The sequence below is a fragment of the Pisolithus orientalis genome (genome assembly GCF_024613125.1).
Source record: "Pisolithus orientalis strain OTSU chromosome Unknown F5J12scaffold_70, whole genome shotgun sequence".
NCBI classification, from domain to species: Eukaryota; Fungi; Basidiomycota; class Agaricomycetes; order Boletales; family Pisolithaceae; genus Pisolithus; species Pisolithus orientalis.
In genome coordinates, this window is record NW_026260851.1 from 1 (window position 1) to 21,610 (window position 21,610).

At 45.4% G+C, this 21,610-nt stretch overlaps 3 protein-coding genes across 3 annotated transcripts; 1 reads left to right on the forward strand and 2 right to left on the reverse strand.

The window, feature by feature from the left end:
* Positions 1–1,169: 1,169 nt before the first annotated feature.
* On the reverse strand, positions 1,170–2,713 carry F5J12DRAFT_685078 (uncharacterized protein; the record flags this gene model as incomplete). The annotated part of the gene is made up of 6 exons (XM_051740297.1): positions 1,170–1,314; positions 1,366–1,545; positions 1,605–1,804; positions 1,861–2,046; positions 2,107–2,304; positions 2,378–2,713. Coding segments are annotated over 6 exons (1,245 nt in total), but the record flags the coding sequence as incomplete, so codon positions are not given.
* Positions 2,714–16,122: 13,409 nt separating this feature from the next.
* Positions 16,123–17,565, forward strand: F5J12DRAFT_786841 (uncharacterized protein; the record flags this gene model as incomplete). The annotated part of the gene is made up of 8 exons (XM_051743532.1): positions 16,123–16,169; positions 16,246–16,337; positions 16,450–16,538; positions 16,793–16,820; positions 16,857–16,891; positions 16,930–17,037; positions 17,089–17,156; positions 17,238–17,565. The coding sequence occupies 8 exons, from the start codon at positions 16,123–16,125 to the stop codon at positions 17,563–17,565; spliced, it is 795 nt and encodes a 264-aa protein (XP_051594831.1).
* Positions 17,566–19,431: 1,866 nt separating this feature from the next.
* On the reverse strand, positions 19,432–20,274 carry F5J12DRAFT_970442 (phosphatidylserine decarboxylase-domain-containing protein; the record flags this gene model as incomplete). The annotated part of the gene is given in 2 exon segments (XM_051750075.1): positions 19,432–19,632; positions 19,648–20,274. Coding segments are annotated over 2 exon segments (828 nt in total), but the record flags the coding sequence as incomplete, so codon positions are not given.
* Positions 20,275–21,610: the final 1,336 nt, after the last annotated feature.

Below are 21,610 nucleotides of genomic sequence, written 5' to 3' on the forward strand. Positions count from 1 at the left end.
CTGGTTCCAAGTGACAGTCAACTTGTAGTTGACCAGCAGATAATGGTATTCTTTAACCTTAGCACAAGCACAGTTTCAACTAGATGAATGCATAATGAGAGTGTAGATACATTCCATGAAGTCAGCAGGGAGGGAGATCCATGACTTGACTTGATATCCATATGCTGGAAGGGTGTCATTAAGGAACTCACAGAACCTTTGATGGAGCCGATGGAACACCATATCTGGCTGACCATTTTCCTCCAAGTCTTTCAGGGTTTGGGTCACAACAACATGTGCACCAAGCTTAATATGATCAACTGAGGTATGCTCACTGACTGCATCAACTTCTGGATCTGATTCCCCAGAGACAGATTTCTTGAGGTGATCAACACACAATCTGAGAAGCTTCGTAGCAAGAACTTGATGATCTACCTGCAAGACCTAACATGCATTTTAAAGTGACTGTGAGTAGGAGTGTTGGCACACATGGTTGTCATACCTGAGCAGGAATGTCTCTACTGTTCGAATGGTGTTCATATGTGTCTTGGATTGGCTTATGCATACTTTCATTGGGCCAAGTGCTATAGTTGTGTGTGGCACCCTTTAGGTGGATATCTCAAACAACATGCTTCCAGAGGTGGACCTTCAGGAAATTCCAGTCAGTTCACAGACTATCAATGTTGGATTTCATGATGCATTTAGTGTAGTCCTGAAAATGACACATTATGACAAATTGGCATGAGCACGAAGCATATAACTACCTTCAGTGTCTGATCAAATGTCAATATTTCATTGTTGATCATGTTAACTGTATGTTTGGTCTGGACATCTAAGCCAACAAGGCTATCAAGCTGTAGGTAGCTTCAGATGACTCAGAGGAGCTGGTACCCTTCAGGGGTTATACTCTTCTTCAAAACATTGATCCCCATGTAGAAGATTTGCTAGGGAAACAGTTCATTGACAGCTGTCCAGTATTGGACACACATACCTTGGAGATATTGGCCAGCTTGTTACCATCTGAAAAAGTGACATGAATAACTTAGTTGAAGTGTGTGAGGTTTTGCCAGCAAGGAAAACTTGCAACACTGTCGTTGTCAAATGTGAGAAGTGACAATGTTCAGAGCAATTGATTGTAAAACAGTGACTCACTACTTCTTGATGTTGGCTTTGATCTGTCACCCGAGTGCCTTTACAACCACCTTTAGGTCCCCAAAGACATGCTTGCCCAAAAAACCATGCCCATAATGCAGTTGATCAAAGCTGCAGGTGAGGTGGAGATCAGAAAACCCAATCAGCCAGAACACATTCTGCATCCCATTATATATTAGTTCACTGATGGTGATTTGTTGGTGGAAACTTACTTTGATCACTCATAAACCTAACCACTTCAGCAATTCATTGCCTTCAGCTTGATTCATAGCATGAACACATAATGCATTGATGCCCTGGGCATGCATACAAGGTTCAAAAGTCCTAGAGAGGTCATGGAGTAGCTCTGATGGTACAAGACATACAGGGCAAGGGCATTTGCCACCATGACCATGAGTGAGTGCCATCATGCATCTGTAGTAGGCCATTGAGTTAGTATCATTAGTCCAAGCAAGAAGAAGGAAGTATTTTACATCTCTTCAAAATTGGCAGACAACATCATAAGACTTGGAAAGAGCCAATGGGTAATGTTGTTGTGTGAAGATGTATGTATGTACCTAGTCTTTGAGTACTGCTCAATCTCCAGAAGAAACTTTTTAAAAGATTTGTGCCAAATGACATGCTTGAGGGTTGTGTAGCCTAGCTTTCCCTCTTCTTCAGCATCTTCAGGGACCTGAAATGTTCTTAGCCTATATGAATATGAATATCTAAACAGTGGATGTCATTCACAATAGGCAGCCAGCTGACAACAGTACCTCCACCAATGACATTGCTATTCTGAATCTCAACTGGCAAGTTTGCACAGTGCACAACAATGGGGTAACTCTTGGCAGTGCCGAAAGATGATAGGTTGGATTTGTCAGCATCAAGGATCAGGCCAAATGGCATGGCATCCTTGATATTTGGTAGACTCAACTAGCACAAATACAACATGTTATGTACAGGTAATGAATGACATATCGACCAGGCACATACTTGAATATCCCACCAATAATCTCTGGTCCAGGGCTCATTGTAAAAATGTTCATACTCAATGCTGTTGTGTCTGTAAAGTTGCTGTGCACCCCAGGTGAAGTGTGGACCAAGGAATGGATTTTCTAAGATATCAAGTGCCCACTCCCACAGTGGGTGAATATGTGCTTTGAACGTACATTCTTCCTTTTTGTATGGTACCTTAACTTCAACCCTGGAGAACTATTTAGGTAGGTAGGACGGATGGCAATGAATGGATATTTGAAAATCATACCAGAGTGAGTTCCATCGCAGCTGCATCACATGCTTTGTGAAGTTTGGCATCATTCTTGAGCATGACTTGGGCAGCTCCCTGCATGACACAAGCAAAGAGATCCAGCAGGGCATTGACTTGTTGCTGGTTGAGTAGTGAAGTGAGTGTGATTTCTGCAAACTTGAAGTCACCCAACATGCAAAATGGGGACCAAGATGTTTTGTCAACTGGGGATGGGGACTTCTCACTGCAAACACAGAACTCTTCATAAGACTGATAAATTGGTGGTTGATTGCTTCTTGGATGAAATTGGATCTTGAATTCAGGAAGTTTTGCCACATTAGAACTTGTGGCAGTTGGCATCAACACATCTGAGGGAATTATGAGCACTACAAGAACATGCACTGAAGTGAATACGTACCTGAGGCTTGGAGCATATTGCTCATCTCATTGTAATCTTGTCCCATAGTCACCTCAACTGCAGCTGCAGGTTGTCTGAGACTAGGACCACAACATAAATGGAAATCAGACTCACTGGGTTCATCAATGAAACAATATCCTGTATCCATGTGGTGAGCTTCAGGCACTCAAGGCTGTGATTTGAGTACTGATGCTCTTGCAGCTTGATGGTGGGCAGCTGAGTTAATAATTGAAGCCAGAAACCATTACATTGGGTCTGCCTGCACTATGCACCAATTCACATACCTTGTTGTTTCTCTTCATACTGATGTTCAAAAGCTACACGCTCCCTCTCATCTTCTTTGTGCTTCCTGCAACTTGCCTTGTGCTGCTTGAAACTGGTTTTCTGAAATTTCCTGTTACAGTGAGGGCATTGATGGAGAACAGCATGATTCCATTCAGCATTTTGACAGGTCAAAGCTGAATGGGTGGTATGGGAGGGAGCCATGAGAGAAGATGTATCATAGCTGGACTAGTTCATCCTTTGATCCCAGGTTTGGCTGATGTAAGACAATGTCATGCCATATCAGTCATTATCAGATCATTATCACTTGGTAACTCAGGTAATTCCCATCCAATAAAATTTCTTCCCTTGGCACTGCCCCCAAGCCATTGACATGTCATTACCAGACCATTTTAATGACCCTAATAAGGAAATATGCAAGCATTGTCAGCCAGCAGCATTATTATGCACCTCAAAAATTTGTGACAAACCCCCAGCCATGTCCATGACTATTCCCAAGTTGTGGATGAAGAACTGGTTGTCCTCACTGATGACTCCACTGACACTGAGCAGGAGAAGTCCATGGAGCAGGTGTGCTGACATGAGGAGATCAAGTGGAGAGAGAGAGTGTGCAAGGCAGAGCACAAGGCCAAGTGCAAGGAGGCCAAGAGGCAGAAGGCAGAGGAAGAGTGCTTGGAGGTGGAGTGGAGGAAGAGAGTGGAGGAGGAGGAGGAGGCTCAAAGGAAGAAGGTGGCAGAGGAGGAGGCAGAAAGGCAGAGGCAGAGAGCCTCTGAGGAGAGGGCTCAGGCCAGGTGGGACGAGGCTGCACAAAGGTAAGTGGCAGAGTACTGTGAGCCAGGCAGAGCTGAGTCACAGTTTTCTTTTCTTAGACTATGCAGCATGGTGTATGATGTCAACACCACCTGGAGGGTCCCTGGGACCTCTGTGGTGGTCACCATGACCAGGCAGCCCCCCTGTACTCACTGCATAGTGAGTCTGACAGTGGGACAGTGTGAGCCTGGGCAAGGCAAGACCAGGGCCTGTGTGCCCTGCCACAAGAAGAAGGTGTGTAGCTGGACAAGGGAGGACACCATGGCAGGACCATTGCAGAAGAGAGTGGGGACAGGCAGCTCCCAAGGGGAGAAGAAGAAGAGACTGTGAGGGAAGGGGAAGGAGAGAGCAATGGAGATGGAAGAGGCAGATGACAAGTGGGAGGCAGGCAGAGAGGAAGACAAACCAGTGACCCTGCTTGAGGGTCCTCCAGGTGCAGGAGTCCACACATGGTGGGCAGAGTGGGAGCAGGAGTGGCAGCTGCAGGCAATGGAGAGGCAGGCTGAAGTGCATGAGACCACTGTGCTGGCCTTTGAGAGGATGGCAGAGGCAGCAGAGCAGATGGCTGCAGCTGCAGAGTGGACAGCTGATGAGTGGGCACTGTACCACACCTGGCCAGAGTGGGTGGAGATGAGGAGGAAGGAGGATGCATGTGAGGCCAGGATGGCTGAGCTTGAGTGCACAGGCAGCAGTTGGAAGAGGCCTCAGTTGGAGGTGGTGGAGGACCAGCATGAGGAAGCAGATGAAGGTGCCAAGGGGGATAATGAGGAAGAGGAAGAAGTTGGAGGAGAGCAGGAAGGTGGAGAAGAGCAGGAGGGTGGTGGAGAGCAAGTGATGGAAGAGTAGTGTAGATTTCTTTTTTGTTTTTTTTTTTGTCTTTTGTTTTTAGTGTGTATATTTTTGTACTATTATGAAATAGACTTGTGGTTTTATTTGTGGTTCTGAGAAGTGAGATGGATAAGCAGAGAAAATTCTAAAGTACTTAAGGTAGTTTGGTAAGGGGTGGAGTTGGCCCACAGAGGAGGGTTATGTAGGTGGAGTATTATGGTGGAGGTTGGTATGGGCCAGGTTTGTGTGGATAACATTCATGGAAAGCAGAAACTACATTGGAGGCATGACCCAGCTCAGTTGCAAGCAACCAAGAGGTTTCCTCATTGGTGTTCTCATAACCAGTCCAGCAGACTAGGTACAAGAGTTGACAGTGGCAGCAATGGTGGTCCACCTTAGAGTCAAGTATCTCCAATACTTCATACACAAGGTCACCATCAACATCCACTGGCAGAGGTGGAGGTTGTTAGTGGTTTGGGAAGGGGTTAGCCACTGTGGCTTCCAGTTGTGAGACATGGATGACTGGATATACTGAGCACATAGAGTCAGGGAGCTTAAGGGTGATGGAGTGCATACCTGGCCTGGCCAAGATGGTGAACAGACCTAAGTACTTTTCAGAGAGTTTTTCTGAAGGGGAAGTGGAGCAGAAGTACTTGGCTTTGATGTAGGCCTGTTCTCCAACCTTAAACTCAGGTGGAGGTATGTGTTTGGTGTCTGCTGGACCCTGGTAGCACTGCTGAGTGGTGGACATTTCTGAGCAGAGGAAGTCATGAAGGGCAGAGAGCTTGACAACATAGTTGTGAGCCCTTGGAGAGGTGAAGTCTTGGTCAGGGACCACAGACAGGTCTGGATGATATCCCTTGCTAGTGAAGAAGGGAGAAATGCCAGTAGTTGCACTTGGTGTGTTGTTAAAAGTGAACTCTGTTAGAGGTAGCAGCTCAGCCCAGTTGTCTTGTTGGTAGTTACAGTAGACATGAAGGCACTGCTCAAGGGTCTGGTTCATTCACTCAGTCTGGCCATTGCCTTCTGGGTGGTAACCTGAAGTGAAGTGAAGACACATATCAAGGGCCTTTCCTAGAGGGCAGAAGAAGTGTGAGACAAACTCAGGACCTCTGTTGGAGGTGACATTAGCAGGTACTCTGTGCTTGGAGAAGACATGGGTAAGGAAGAGCTTAGCAAGTTTGGCAGAGGTGATGGAGTCATGAGTGGGAATGAACACTGCTTGCTTTGAGAGGCAGTCCACCACTATGAGGATGGCAGAGTAACCATCAGAGTTGGGGAGGTGTTCAATGAAGTCCATGGAGATGGAGTTCCAAGGTCTCTCTGGGATGGGGAGTTGCTTCAGCAGACCATAGGGGCAGTGATACAGAGTTTTGCTCTGTCCACAGGCAGTGCAGGACCTGACATATTCTTTCACATCAGAGTGGAGGTTAGGCCACACATAGTCCCTGCAGATGAGTTCTAGCATGTAGTTCTGCCCAAAATGGCCTGCAAGAGGATGGTCATGCTTGAACCAAAACACTCAAAGGTGGAGATCATCAATGTCAGGGACAAAGATGCAACTGTCAAGGCAGAGTAGACCGTCAGAGTCCAGGGACCACCAAGGCTTAGTCAGAGTTGGGAGGTGGCTGGCAGAGACAGGGGCAGATGGTAGGGTGGAGATGATGTTGGAGTGCAAGCACTCAACATCAAAGACCATGGTAGTGTGGAGCACAGGTGCCATGAGGGTAGTGGTACAGGGGGATGATGCAAGTTGCTCCTGTGTAAACATAGGGTGGAGATTGTGAGGATTTACCTGTGCATAGTCCCTATCCCCCCCTTTTGGGTAGACATCCCAACATTGTGTAAGTGAATCAGGTTTGGCTCCTAGGTGGCCAGGTCAGAAGCAGATGGAAAGATTAAACTGTGAAAGGTACTCCAACCAGCAGGCCTGTCAACAAGTGAGGACCTTAGAGGTGGAGAAATACTCAAGGTTTTTGTGGTCCATCACCATGTCAACAGGTAAGGCAGAACCTTCTAGGTAATGCCACCAATGGCAGAAGGCCTCGAAGATAGCCAACAGCTCCTTGTCATGGGTATCATAGTTGAGTTCTGGTGCAGTCATGGTGTGGGAGAAGAAAGCAACTGGGCAGAGTTCACCATCAGAGCAGGTGAGTGACAAAATACTGGCAATGGCATAGTCAGAGGTGTCAGTTTCCACTGTAAGTGGAGTGTCAGGAACCCAGTGAGTGAGAACAGGAGCAGAGCTGAAGGCATCCTTCAGGCAGAGGAAAGTGGAGCAACACTCCTTGGAAAAGTTCCAAGGAGCACCCTTTCATGTGAGGTGAGTGAGTGGAATGACGATGTCAGAGTAGTTATTAATGAAGTATCTGTAGAAGTTGGTGAAGCCAAGGAAAGACTGGATGTCTCACACCTTCCACAGCTCAGGCCAGTCGCAGACTGCCTGAATCTTCTCAGCAGACATGGTGAGACCAGAGGGTGAAAGAACATAACCAATATACTCAATGGAGTTGGAGTGAAACTTGCACTTCTCTGGCTTGGCATAAAGACCATGCTTTTGAAGACAGCAGAGTACCTCTTTTATGTGTTCACAGTGTGACTCCATGTCCTGTGAATAGATTAGGATGTCATCAAGGTATACCATGACAGACATCAAGCATGTCTGCAAAGATGCTACTAATGAATCACTGGAAAGCTGCAGGCATGTTAGTCAGACCAAATGGCATCACCCACCACTTGTGAGAACCATAACAAGTGCAGAAAGCCATTTTCCATTCATCTCCATCTGTGATGTGGACTAGATGATAGGTATGGCAGAGGTCAATCTTGGTGTAGACTTTAGCACAGCTTGGAGAGTCAAGTAGGTCAGAGATGAGTGGCAGTGGATAGCAGTCTTTTTTTGTGATTTTATTGAGTCCTTGATAGTCTATGCAAAGGCAGAGTGAACCATCCTTCTTTACAAAGAGGACAGGGGCACTGTGAGTGGAGGTGGACTGCTTAATGAAACCATAGCCAAGATGCTCATCAATGAAGGTGTGGAGAGCTTCAAGCTCTGGTGGAGACAGAGAGTAGATCATGCCAATGGGCAGAGAAGCTTCTTCCTTGAGGTCAATCTTGAGATTGAATGAGCAGTGTGGTGGAAGTTCCATAGCCTTGTCTTTACTAATGATGTCAGCAAACTCATGATACTCAGGAGGGACCAAGGAGAGGTCAGGAGGCAGAGAAGAAGCAGAGGATGCATGAAGCTTCACATCATCAGTGGAGAGCTGTAAGTGGAACTGTCTAGAGCCAGGGAGAGCACAGGCTCTGACATATGTGGCAGCATTGATGAGTGAGACAAGTGGAGCAGAGCATGGCGAGTCTGTCAGAGTTGTAGTTGGAGCTGCAGACAGAGCAGAGGGTGTCAGATCTGGAGCAGAGATTGCAGTGGAAGGTGATGAAGGTGCCTGGGGTGTTGGCATTCCCTGTAACAGTGGTTTGAACAATATACTGCTCAGTACCCAGTCAATTGATGGATTGAAGTGGGTGAGCCAGTTGTGTCCTAATACCAGTGAACATGAAGAATCCAATGGAGTAACATAAAATGAAATGGAGTTGACATTGCTGGAAGGGAAGCAGAGGGAAAGATCTACTTCTTGGGAAATGACAGCATTTGTACTACCATCAGACAAGCAGAGTGGAATTGGTGGAGAAATGGAGGAAACAGGAATAGCATATTTTTTGATTATGGACAGGTCTATGAAACAATGAGAAGAGCCAGAACCAATCAATGCAGAAAAAGTATCAACAGAATAATCAGGAAGAGTTACAGATGGAAGTAAAGAATTGGGAGTAGAGAGAGCAGACACATTGAGTCAGATGTCCAGTTGCACACAGTTGGGATCAACACTTCCTCCAGGCTGTGTGAGCTCCCTGGAGGAGCAGACTAATGTTTTGGCTCTGCCTTCTCTGCAGGTGGAGCAGGCAGAGTTCCAGCCATAGCTGCATGGGCTTTGGCTGCATGAGAGGTAGACTTGGGACAGTCCTTAGCAGAGTGGCCAGCCTTGCCACAGAAGAGGCAGAGGTTGTTTTTCATCCTGCACTGGCATTCAGCAGAGGTGAGTTTGCCATCCTTGCCCTGAAGATGGGCAATATCAGACTTCAATGCATTGGACTTGGGCAGATCATTCTGCTTGCCCTTGCCCTTTGCATTGGACTTTGGAGTGGAGGTGGAGGATGACAATTTAGGCTTGTTGTTGGAGTTGGAGGACTGTGACTTGTTGGTTGCAGACTTGGTGGTGTGTGAGATCTCTGCTTTATGCTCCCAGTAGCATGCATTAATGGTCTGGGCAAGTTTGTGGAGTTGTGCAAGGGTAGAAGGTGTTCTGACATGAGTGATCTCATCCTTGATGTGGTCTGGAAGTCTGCTATAAAAGTGGTGGTGGAGTGCACTGACACCATAGTCTTTGACCTGCAAAGCCCAGTGATTGAACTACATGACATATTTGGTAATTCAAGAGCCATCCTTCATAGTAAGGTTCTGGAGTTGTTGGATGGCATCTGCTATGGCATCATGTGGACTGAAATTGGTTGTGAGCTCATGTAAGAATTCATGGTAGTCATCCATCCAGAGTGGATGGTCATAATTTTCAGGGTTTAGTAGGTCCAGCTTGAACCAAGCCAGAGCCATACCCTTAAGATAAGACTGAGAAAAGGTAACCTTCACCCTGTTGGAGCAGAATGTGCAGGGGCAGTCTTGAAAGTTCAGCTCACATTGTACAAGGAACTCACAGAGTTTCTTAGGGTTGGAGCTGTCAAAGGTGTCAGGCTCATGGACTTTGGTTTTTGGAGCAGAGTCCCCAGTGTGTGAACTAGACTGCACAAGTGCATGGACAGCTCTAGCAAGAGCTACAAGGGGATCCTCTGGCAGCTCAGCCAGGTCTTTGGGGATATCCCCATCACTGCTGCCCCCACCATCAGGATCACCATTGGGGTCATCAGGGTCAGGGTTGGGTCCATCATCTCAGTTATGAGGAGACAGAGTATGGAAGGCTGTTGGGTGGAGATCAGAGTGACCAGCCTGTGAAGTGCTTTCACCTTTAGCATGAGAGCAGCATTGAGTGGAGAAGGATTGGAACTGTTCAACAACAGAAGGGAGTCAATGCAGATTAGCTAGTGCTGCAGCAAGGTTCTCAGTGACCTCTCTCTGGGATTGAGCTCAAGTTCTCATAATGGTGTAAGTTTCTTGGAAGACAGAAAATGAGATCACACAAGTGTGAGTTTGAATATACTGTCAAGTCTGGGCCTACTCTGACCAACTCCAATGCTAGACAAGGGCTGGGGAGAGGTTTGGAAGCAAGTCTGACACAAGAGAGCAGAACTCCAACTGGTGGAGTGTTGGCAGGAATGAAGTCTGCTGAGACAAAGGTGGAGCAGAGTGAGGGCATTGGGTTTAGCTTGTGTGCTACCCCCTTGCATGATCTCAGCCCTCATATTTCAGAGGGAGAGAACAGACAGATAGTCAGAGGTAACTCTGACAGACAGAAGACAGAGACAGAGGGAGTAGGAACTATGTTGATATTCATACTGAAGACCATCAGAGTACAATACATGCTTTTATACTACTATGGAGGTACAGTAACCAGAATCAGAACTGACATATGGAGACTCATAAATTTTCAAGTAAAACTTCCTAGATGACAAATGAAGGGTAGATGGAGGACATACAAGCAGGTAACATAGAACATCCCAAAAAGGAAACAGTCCAGGCACTGGACCATGCAGTGTGCATGCCACAGAGTACCTGACTATGCACTGTCAGGGAGAAGTCTGAAGGGTAGTCATGTGACTCCTCAGAGAACAGTCTGTGCAGTCCAGTAGGAGAGCAGTACAAGTCCAACAGTAGTCAGAGTGGAGATGACTCATAAACATCAGGGGGCAGGTGGAGTTGGTGTGGAGTGAGTGAATGACTGGTGGAAAGGGATGTGGAGTGAGTGAGGACTTAGGATGAACACACAGTGTAGGGAATGTAATTTCCCTACCAGGGGAATTGGTTTATTTTCCTTGTTTTACTTGGTTTTCATTCCTAGATACTTTTTCTACAAGTTATACTCAGATTTCGCTTTTTTGGTTGCTTAGTCAGCAGTAGTTCTACTTGTGTACAGTTTTTTTCTTTAGAAAAAAAAGAGATGAGTTACCACAGACAAGAGACAAGCTTGAGCAGGTTGTTCCCTGCACCAAGACAGCAATAGAAGCCTTCAGACAACTACAAGGATCCAGTCCCAGGCTATAGAAGCCCTTTTTGGCCTACTCATTCCCCTCAGATATTCCTACTAAACCTCTCTCCCCATTTATTCTCTTTTCCTACAATGGTCATGACAGTTATTCCCAAAGTCCTCTGAGATGTGGTAGGGACCAATGAACTTCAGTACAAGTTTCCTTGACATTCCCTTTGACAAGCTAATATTCTTCATAGAGATGTACACAAGATCACCTTTGACAAAAGGGTGAGCACAGTGCTGTCACACACCAAAGGTGTTGTGGACATGGTTACAGCTGACTCTGCCTAACTCATTGACAAGTTGCATGCAATGCCCATGAATGCAGATGAAGACTAAAGGCCTCATGCATAGAAAGACTGCTGGATATGAGTAGTCATCAGTGCTAAAGAGAAAAGAGGAAGCAAGTTAAGTGCACATTAAAGGATTTTAGCACCCATGTATGGCATTCTAGTTTTTGTTGTATCTCCACCATTTCCAAAGATATTGACTCCATTCTCACACTCGGTTAAAGTGCTCAGCCATGCAATTCTGCCTTCCAAATTTGGAGAGGATCCTCACACCCTATGCATTTCTACAGCACTCCATCCATCAGATGCTCAATTTGCTAAGTCCATCAATAATGGCTGCCTCTTTGTTGATCATCTTGCTTGTCTCATTTGGCAGAGACAGTAGCCACATATATCTGCCAGGCATTCCCACCAGCTTCCACCCTGAAGCCCCCTGGTTCATTCCATCATTGTCAGCCTGATCTCATCCCATGCAGCTTGGTCAGCATGGTCTCCTCATCAGTATGACTTCTAGAAGGATGTTCTTTGGTTGCCTCAGGTCTGTCACTTGGTTAGAAGGGTCTTATGTGGTCATTTCAGTCTCCCTGGTTGATGAAGCATATGGATCATTCCTCCCTGCTCCCTGCACCATCTTTATTCCAATCTCATCCATCATTCTTCCCACATTGTGACCGCTGCAGCATAATCTACTGTTCTCCAGCCTCCCTGATCTCATTCAGACAAGTATGATGTGCATCTTGCCTTCTTACTGCAAGATCCAGCAGAAGATGTCCTGCCTTCTCCTCCTCCCACCCTTTCATCCTCTCAGCAAAGTTGCCCAGACATCACATTTGCTGTCTCCACAGTTGTGCAGTTCAATAACACACCCAACATGACTCACTGGGAAGCCATAAAACAAATCTACAGGTATATTGCTGGCACAAAAGTGCTCACTTTGACATTTGGAAATACAGAACAAGGCCTTGAGGGCTATACCAATGCAGACAGAGCTTCACAGGAGCATTGACAGGCTATCAGTGGATATGCATATCTACTGGATGGAGGAGCTATTAGCTGGGCTTTGCTGAAACAAGAACTTGTAATGCTCTCCACTGCTGAAGCAGAGTGTGTCATAGCAACTCATACAGCCAAAGAGGGCTTGTGGCTTCGATGACTCATCGGAGAAGTTTTCTGACCACTCAAACATCCTATCCCGCTGTATTCCAACAGCCAATCTGCTATCACACTCACTAAGGATGGCAGCTACCATGCTTGCACCAAGCACATCGATATATGATACCATTTCATTCGTTTCACTGTGGAACACCATTCCTTTCATTTAATTTATTGTCCTACTGACAACATGGTCACCAATACCCTTACCAAACCTTTACCTAGCATCAAGGCAAAACACTTCACATCTGCACTTGGACTCTGTCCTGATTGAGGGGGAGTGTTGAGAATGTGTTCCAGAATTATGGTAGCCTCTCGGAGTTTTGCCCAGAGGGCTCGGAATTTCTCCCTGGCCCTTGGAATTAAATTCCAATGTCACTATGCTTACTAATTATGGTACTATAAATTTTCTGCACTGTTCTTTTCCATCTCAGTGACTTCTTCATACACTGAGGTGAGCATACTTATACTTACATTCATTTACTTGGTACTGACATAGTGTAGATACTCATAACTTTGTTAGGTACCAATAAAGTGACTACTTTGTACACTGAGATACTCATAACTTCATTAGTCTCTGCTGAGATCTGACTTGCATCGCCACCCCCTAATGTGATACCAGTGTGCTTACTCAGTTTCTGACTCTATTTGACTCATTCTGTGATATTTTGACTATCCTTGACTTGTTTATTGCCAATACTTACCAATCTTTTTTACTTGCTTACTTTTCATTTCTCACATACTTATCATGATTACTCAGTCCTTACTCATTACTTACCAAGCATCTGTGCCTCATTTGTCATAGGCTGCACTCCCCCCACATTATATACACCCCCATGTACTTACAGTGGCTCAAAAAACTGACCACATGTTTGGACATTTTTCACTAAAGTCAATACTGCATCAGGAAGTGAAAAAATGGTTTAAACCTGTCACTGACTGGTCATGACCACAACTCTGTCATTCCCCATTTCCCTGATGTGCCCCATATCCCCTAAGCTAGGCCCTAACCTATGAGTGTATGAAACATAGCCCTTACCATTGGCTCTCTATTGGTGCAGGGGTCAAGGGTTTTGGATAAGGCTTGATCAAATGGCAGCCATTTTAAAATGATGACTCATGTGGTCAGTTTTTTGACTTTATATCAATTTAAGTATCTAGTACTTCATACAAGCTCCTTTGGCCCTAATAACTGCTTCAATCTTTCTAGGCATGCTTTCTATCCATTTTTGACACTGCTCCTCATCAATCTTCTCCCACTCTTTCCCACAGTCAGTACATGACTGTAGGAGCACTCTCATAACCTGAGAGGCATCTCTTGAGGTGATTCAAAGTATGTTCAATGGGATTACAGTCTGGAGATTGTGCAGGCCAGTCCAGAAGGTTGATTTCCTGTTCTTCCAACCAACTTTGGGCTCTCCTAGAGGTGTGCTTGGGGCCATTATCTTTTTGAAAGATTATATGACCTTCTGGAATTCCAGAATCTTCTAAGCTTTGCAGCAGCCCCTGCTCCAAAATGGCCACATACTGTTCAGCCATCCATCCATCCATCCATCTCACTCAAAACCCCTTCTCCATTCCACCTTCTGCAGCCCCATACCATCAGTGAACCACTTCCAAACTTAACTGTACCCTTGACCTCTCTAGCAATTAGCCCTTCACTCTTCTTTTTCCACACATACTCTTGCCCATCTGACCCAGTCCTGCATATTTAGGTCTCATCTGACCATATAACTCTCATCCAGTCCTCCACAGTCCAATTCTGGTACTTGAGAGCAACAGCTAGCCTTCTCTTCTTGTGTCCATTAGAAAGCAAGGGCTTCTTTTTCTTGACCACACCCTTTACAGAGGCTTCCTTGAGGCTATTTCTAACAGTCTGTGGCAGACAGGAGTATCAATAAGAGAATTGATGAATTGAATGACAGGGACAGCATTTTTGGCCTTGCCAGTAATGATTTGCTGAACAATAGCCCTTTTGTTGGTAGGGGTAGGCTTTAATGGGTGGCCACCACAAAGCCTAGTCCTCTCTGGCTGGAGTTTCTGAAGGACCTGGCATACTGTAGACTGCCCTAAGCCAGTTTGGGAAGCAATTTTCCTGGTGGAAAGATCAAGAGAGGAGAGAGATATGTTGCTCTTTCTTTGAGATGCAGAGATGAGTTCCATAGTGATGGTGGGGTTTATTTATAGTGTCTGACACTAAGTTACATAAAGGTGTCATAATAGAACCACTACCAAATGTATGTACTAATATTACAGTATGCCAGGGTCTAATATATGTAATTGAAACCTAAAGTCAAAAAACTGACAGCATGAGTGATCATTTTGAAATGGCTGCCATTTGATCAAACCTTATCCAAAACCCTTGACCCCTGCACCAATAGAGAGCCAATGGTAATGGCTTTGTTTCATACACTTATAGGTTAGGGCCTAGCTTAGGGGATATGGGGCAGTATTGACTTTAGTGAAAAATGTCCAAACATGTGGTCAGTTTTTTGAGCCACTGTAAATCTCAGCACTGGATTCTTCTTCACCATGTTCATGGACAACAAAGTGAACCACATTGGCAGGCTGAGCAGCAGCCAGAGTGTGCTCATAGGCCTGGAGGATAGTCTCTTTGCCATTGTGATAAATGCATTGCCCATTAGGGTAAATAACTTGACAATTCTCATCTCATGCCAAGGAACCCTTCTGAACAAGATCATTAACTGCTTCACAATTGTCAAGATCATGGCCTTCGACACCACAGCCATAACAAGTGATGGTCCTTCTAGCAGGATGAGTCTGAGCTGGTGGAGTAGCAATGGGAGCAGCAGATGCAGGAGTAGGAGCAGGAGCAGGAGCAGGATGAAGAGATGGGGCATGAAGGACCTTTGTAGCATCAGGATCCATTTTAATGGCTTGATAATACAGGAGGGAATAGTCTGGGTCACTGAGCAACATACAAGACAGGGATTTGATCAAAGTTTTGAGCTCATCCTGTTTATGAGCTGGTGTTGATGAGATATCTGGTGTGATTTTAGTCACCAGGTGTGTTCATCTACCTTTTTCTTTTGGAATCCCTACTTACTTGTTGATGTGGATGTAGTTGGATGCAATGATCATATTCTTCATCTCACTAGTGGCACTGGGGGTTTATGTTCATATTATGTTCACTGCATATCTGTAGCACCTGGCTCTGATCTACATTTATGTTCAAGCCCTCAGGACTATTTGTAATTGGCAGAATCAGAGGCTGGTTGCTGCCACAAACAAGGTGCTGGAGAGTGCCTTCATGAGAAGATGTGGTTAGGGAAGGTTACACTGGGAGACTGAGAGACTTCTGGATCTGCATAATAAATACTATTTGATAGACACCATGGCTGTTGAGAGCTATATTTCGCAACTATCAGTATATATGTAACTGGCAGGTAAGAGGTGAGATACAGATGACTACTATAGCACATGGCATGCAGGGGGAAGTCCCAAATGCCCATTGTCATCTATAGCCATGCAGAGCTACTCCACTTCCATGGTTTGACAAGTGTGACACCAATAAGAAACATGTCTGAAAATTTGACAATTACAAAGCTAGGCATATTGGACAATTCATCGAGGATCCTTCCCTGTCCATGTTGGGGATCTCCTTCAGCCTTTTACTGAGAGCACACCCTTCTTGCCCACTCCAATGGAGCAGCACCATTTCTTATTACCTATGTCAGATGGACATCATGGAGGGCTTCTAACCCAATGACCTTGTGGACTTGTATCACTGGCTGTGCTCTGAGCCATCTCAGGTTCATGGAATTATTGGTTGCAGTACACTAGGTAATCCTCCATCCAATCACAAGCAGCTGTGCAGGCCCATTACAGGTTGGTCCTTCCTTTGTCTCTTAGAGAGCATGTCACCAGATCCAGAGCACATCTGGATTGGATGATGTGGACAGGGCCAAGCCATCCAGGTGGTGAGTAGTCATGAGTCTCATGTTCAAGGGCTGTGTCTCTTAAATACTGAGTGTGATAAAAAGTGCAGGTGTTCCTAACAAGTGCATTGACAACCTGATTTCATTTCCACAGCACAATTTGTAACTGGTGGTCCCTCACAAATTCTTCAAGGCAATGATCATTTCACAGAACAGACATACATATTTCTCATGCTGGAGTATGTAAATGTGTTGGAGACATGACTCAAGCATGATCAGGCCCACAGTCAAGTGTTGGATGTGAAATGTGAAGAGTGAAGAGTGGAAGTGGGCATATGGATGATTGTGATACAAGTAGGAGCATGAATAAATGCCTTTGTGCTGGAAGGTGTATAAGAATTTTGGTCCATCTCTTGTGGTGACCCAACATACCTGCACCAAACCATGTCCACCACACACTCACGCTGAATTCTGCGCCACCTGCACTCCTTGTCTAGGCCTTCCTCCAGAAGTCCAAGGTGGATGGTAACTGAATCCTTAAAGAAGTATTGGATATTGCAGCATTCATCAAGAAAGAAGTGAAACAATCATGCTTAGTGAGTCATTGGTTTCCTACTGTCACAGTAGATGGTAGACATTGGTCCAGGAACTCACCAAGTTGAGAATTGAAAAACAAAAGGCAGAGAAGGCCCTCTGTAAGGCACAAGCAATACAAGAAGATCTTGAGGTGACAGTTCAACAGGTCTGTTCCCCTTGTTCACACATGCCTTTATATTTATTGGTCTATTGATAGATAACTGTGGCTCATGATGCTGCCACCAGGTGCAAGGTTTGTAAAGGTTGCATTGACAGACTATTTGTGTAAGTGGTGTTATTGATATCATGGCTATCACTTACTGACCATGTTAGTCTTGTTGAATGCAACCACACATCCTGCTACAGTTGCTTGAGGGACTGGTTCCATACCCACCTCAGAGAGCAACTCAATGCTAAGTGGAGAAACATACCTAAGCACCTGAGATGGCATCCCATTACTGCCAAGACATTAACAGAGCTGTATGATGGAAGATATCTCCAAGTTATGCTGTATGATTGCCCTCTGTGTGAGGGGCCTGTGTGGATGAAACCTATTGAAGTCAACAATTTCAGTGACTTCCTTGTGGTAGTGAACAATGTACTTGGGCAACCACAGGACCATGCCATAGACAATCCCCACCTACTGGATCAGGATATCTGGGGAGATGTATTTCATGATAAGATGTACTACTAGATGGTCAGGTGAGTTATGTATGAGGATATATATTGGAGTTGCAGAGTGAACATACCTTTGCAGGTTCCTACAGTACCTCAGCATGTGTGGCATAGCCTTAAGCCCATGACACCTCAAATTCATTTGGTATATCAATGCTACTGTATAACATACCTCATGGTTAGCGCTTGAATGAATGCTTGATAATGGGGCCTGTCATGGTGTTGAATGGGATTGTTAGAGGCTCAGAGAAGACAGAAATAAGGTGTCAGCAGTGGAGAAATGTCAGCTTCAAGCAGATAGTTGTACTTATCAGGAATAAGACCTACAAGTGCACACAGTTTCGAACTACATCTATTTTTGATATCCAAGCCTTCTGCTGATTTGAACAGTGGAAACAAGGCTACTGATACTGATTAATAGCAGGATGGAATCTAACTCACGACATGCATTGGATGTATCCTGGTTTCGAGACAGCCCAATTGTGGCCACTGTGGCCAGGTCTGAGTTTGGAGTGGTGCAAAGAAATTCAGACCAAATCAATGGGAGAGAAGTGCTACTAGAACATGGCTGGTGCTGCCAGCAGGCACCTTGTTTACCCTGCTGGAGTGCTGCCCTCATGGCATGCACCACATGAAAGAGGTGTACAACCAATTGATTCATGTACCCATAGCATGGACTTTACTCCCCTGGGGAAGGAGAGGATAATGCAATTGACTGGCTACACCACAAATGCACAAACCTAGTATCCCACCTTGACCCTGCAAAATAGATGACCTGGCAATTTTCAGTCTGGCAAAAACTTGGGAGACAAAACAACTCTCAGACCTGGACCAGGATGCATCCAGGAATGTGGCGCATCCTGTTACCTGACACTGAAAAAGTTACCTCAGAGCTAGGTGCTGATCCCAGAGGATCTTACAAGTGGTGCAATGGTTAGTATCATAGGTAAGTGGTTCTTTATCCCTCATTCCTATGCCTCCAGTGCCCTGCTCATTCCATGAATTGCTCGACCACTCTTGTCATCACACCCCACTCTGCTCCCTTTCCTCACACTCTTCATTTTCAACACCTCACAGCACCACCCAATCTGGGGTCCCTGGTGCATTAGTGGACCCATCAGGAGCAGCACAACCTGCAAGGCATATCCATCTGTCCTCACAGCTCATGCCTCCAACAGGATCCTGCACCCATCTGGGGTCAGAAAGTGCTCTGCACTTCCCACATTCTCTCCCTTCCTTACTTCTCAGTTTCCCAAGTGCCTTCCCCAGCATTCATGCATCTTGCATTATGTCCATAACTACTGTATATAGCAATGCACATATCTCCTGCACTGATAGTAGTAACATTCAAAGAATTACAACATGTACCTGCTGTCACGAAGCCAATCTTCTGCAAACACATCCAGATACAGTCTTCAATCCTGACTTAGAGGAAACACCCTAGACAGAAACTATGTTTGCCAGTTCACATGTACAATCCTACTAATAATGTGGTGTCCTCGCCCTGAGGGATCAGTGACACAAGCCAGAGTAGTGCATGGGCCAGTGGGTAGACCCTTGGAAATGGAACTGGTCCAACTTATCTGCCTTGAAACTACCACATTGTTGACACCTTACACTGAACCAAGTGAAACACTCAAAGATAGCATTTGCTGCCATACACCTGAACTGTTACATCATACACAAACACACCAAGGCACCAATTCAACTTTGCTATTGTACATGCAAGTGATGACACTGTTTAAATCTGAGGTTATACAAACACACAACCAAAGTTATCATTTCAAGGCAGCTTTGTTGTGATGAGGATATCTTTGCCAACCTGCACCTTTGATCCCTCCAACAGTTGGCCATCCTGGTCAATCAGTGTCACAGTCATGCCAGGTCAGAAGATGAGACAGTGGGTAGATCTGCCAAAGTGGAACTGGCCCAGCTCATCTCCCTTCTTGAGCTCCTGACCCTCATTGACAACAATGTTACAGGTCGACACCTTGCCCAAGCCAACACCCATGAAACACATCAAGCCAATGCGCTCCTCAGCTTGGATGTAGATCAAAGCATGCATGGAAATGTTTGAGACAAAGTCCTGCTAGCAGGAAACATCATCCAGATCCTTATGGCCATCATCTAAGCAAGCCATGTAGTAGGTAGGTGGTGGGTTAGGATGGGTCACACCAGAAATGAGGCATGTCTTCATGACAGTACCATTCACAGGACTGCACCAGCAGTGGTAGTCAAGAGATCCAAGCATAGCCTGAATAAGAGTCCTGTTGACAAATGTGTCAACAAGCTCATCCTCTGCGAGGATGTGGTTGAGGGAGTAGGGGGTATTTTTGATCCAGAATCTGTCCATCTTCTTGAGGTTGTAGTAAAGCATGTGGACAGTAGATGAGCATGCAGAGTTGATGATCACTGGGTTGTTGGGATAGACCATGGCATGGTGGACAGCTTTCAACTCCCTGATGAAGAGCCCATCATAGGATTTGAACCTGTAGTGAGGGTCACTGGTGTCACAAATGAAGAAGTTGTCAAACATATCCTGATCAGGAGTGCCACCAGCACTTTGAACCATGGCATTGAGTGCTGCAGTACTGAGCCAACCACCAGCTCCATCATGGATGATGTTGGTGGATGCTGTCAATGCAAGGTACTTGTGCCATGCAGTGAACACCCTACAGAATCTCTCATTGACTCCAGGGTGGGTGAATGTGTTATAGCCTGCAGGAGTGTTGCATTTGCCATGCAGAGTGGATTTTGATGCAACTGCATGGATGTCAAAAAAAGCATCTCATTTTCAGGGTGGAGTGACCTTGTAAACTTGTAAACAAGGTGATTAAGTAAGCATAACCTCTGACCATGCTAATGTTCAATACCAAAACCCTCCAGGCACTCCTGGATGCATTTGGGGAAAGCATGTAATGTAGTTATTTAGATTTACAAGTGATTCTATGGGCAATTCTATTGAGTGAGTGTGGGTCCAAGTTTCTGTAAGAGATTAGTACTGTGGGGGTGCGATATTGAATGGAAAAGTCTATGGGGCATGTGTTCATGTTGACTATGTGGGATGGTAAATGACATAACTGTTATTTATGAGTAGTTGTTTTGATGCTCAGAAAATGACGTATGAGCAATCTGGAGGATGGGGGGCACACATAATGAGGTGGAGCCACAGACTTGTCCCCTGAGCATCCAGACAGCATCAATGATGCCCAAATGGTAGAATGTTGCTGTGGGGTCTGTGCCACAATGAGGAACTGTAGCAAAGTTGAGTGACACTCCCTCTCCAAGCAGTCTTTAACTGTTGAAACACATACAAGAGCAACAGACAAGTAGCTGTAGACTCGTGACTGCAGAGGGCATTGACACACCCCTGATGGTGCAGATGATGAAGCAAAACCACTGTGAAATTCCACAATGGATGTAATATCCTTCAACATCAGGAAAGGGAACTGCCACAAACTTGCATACAGAGCTTGTATGACATACCAACAATGGTCCCCCAGGGTACACAGACTTGGCAGTAAATTCCTTGTGTATAGTAACACAGTCCAGCATATATTCTCACTGAATAAACTCATAACTGATGGCAACAACATTGCTGACCCCAGCAGCATCAATACACAAGTGGCACACACCAGTGTCCATGGTTGTCTGCATGACACTCCCTGACATGACAAATACAAACAAAATGCCAAAACCCCAACACCCTCCAAAGGCCACATGACTGGACTTAATGGTCTGGTATGATCATTGAGGACAAAGAGTTTGCAGACCTGGCTTGATGGCATCCAGGAACATGTCTCCTCAAACTTGATCACTACTTATGAGTAACTCAAAATTCTCAACTTACATCTTGATGTAGGAAAAGTCCAAGTAGCTGTATAATACAAGCTAGATGGCTTAGATAACAACAATAAAAATGAAGGGAACAAATTGCTTGTCCCAAGGGATTCTGGACTGCCAAGACTAGAAGGTGAGACCCAGCACTTTGTAGCAGTAGTAATTCATGACATGTGTGGCATGGTCTGTGGAGTAGTACTGGTGATGCAAGTGGTGTGAGCAGT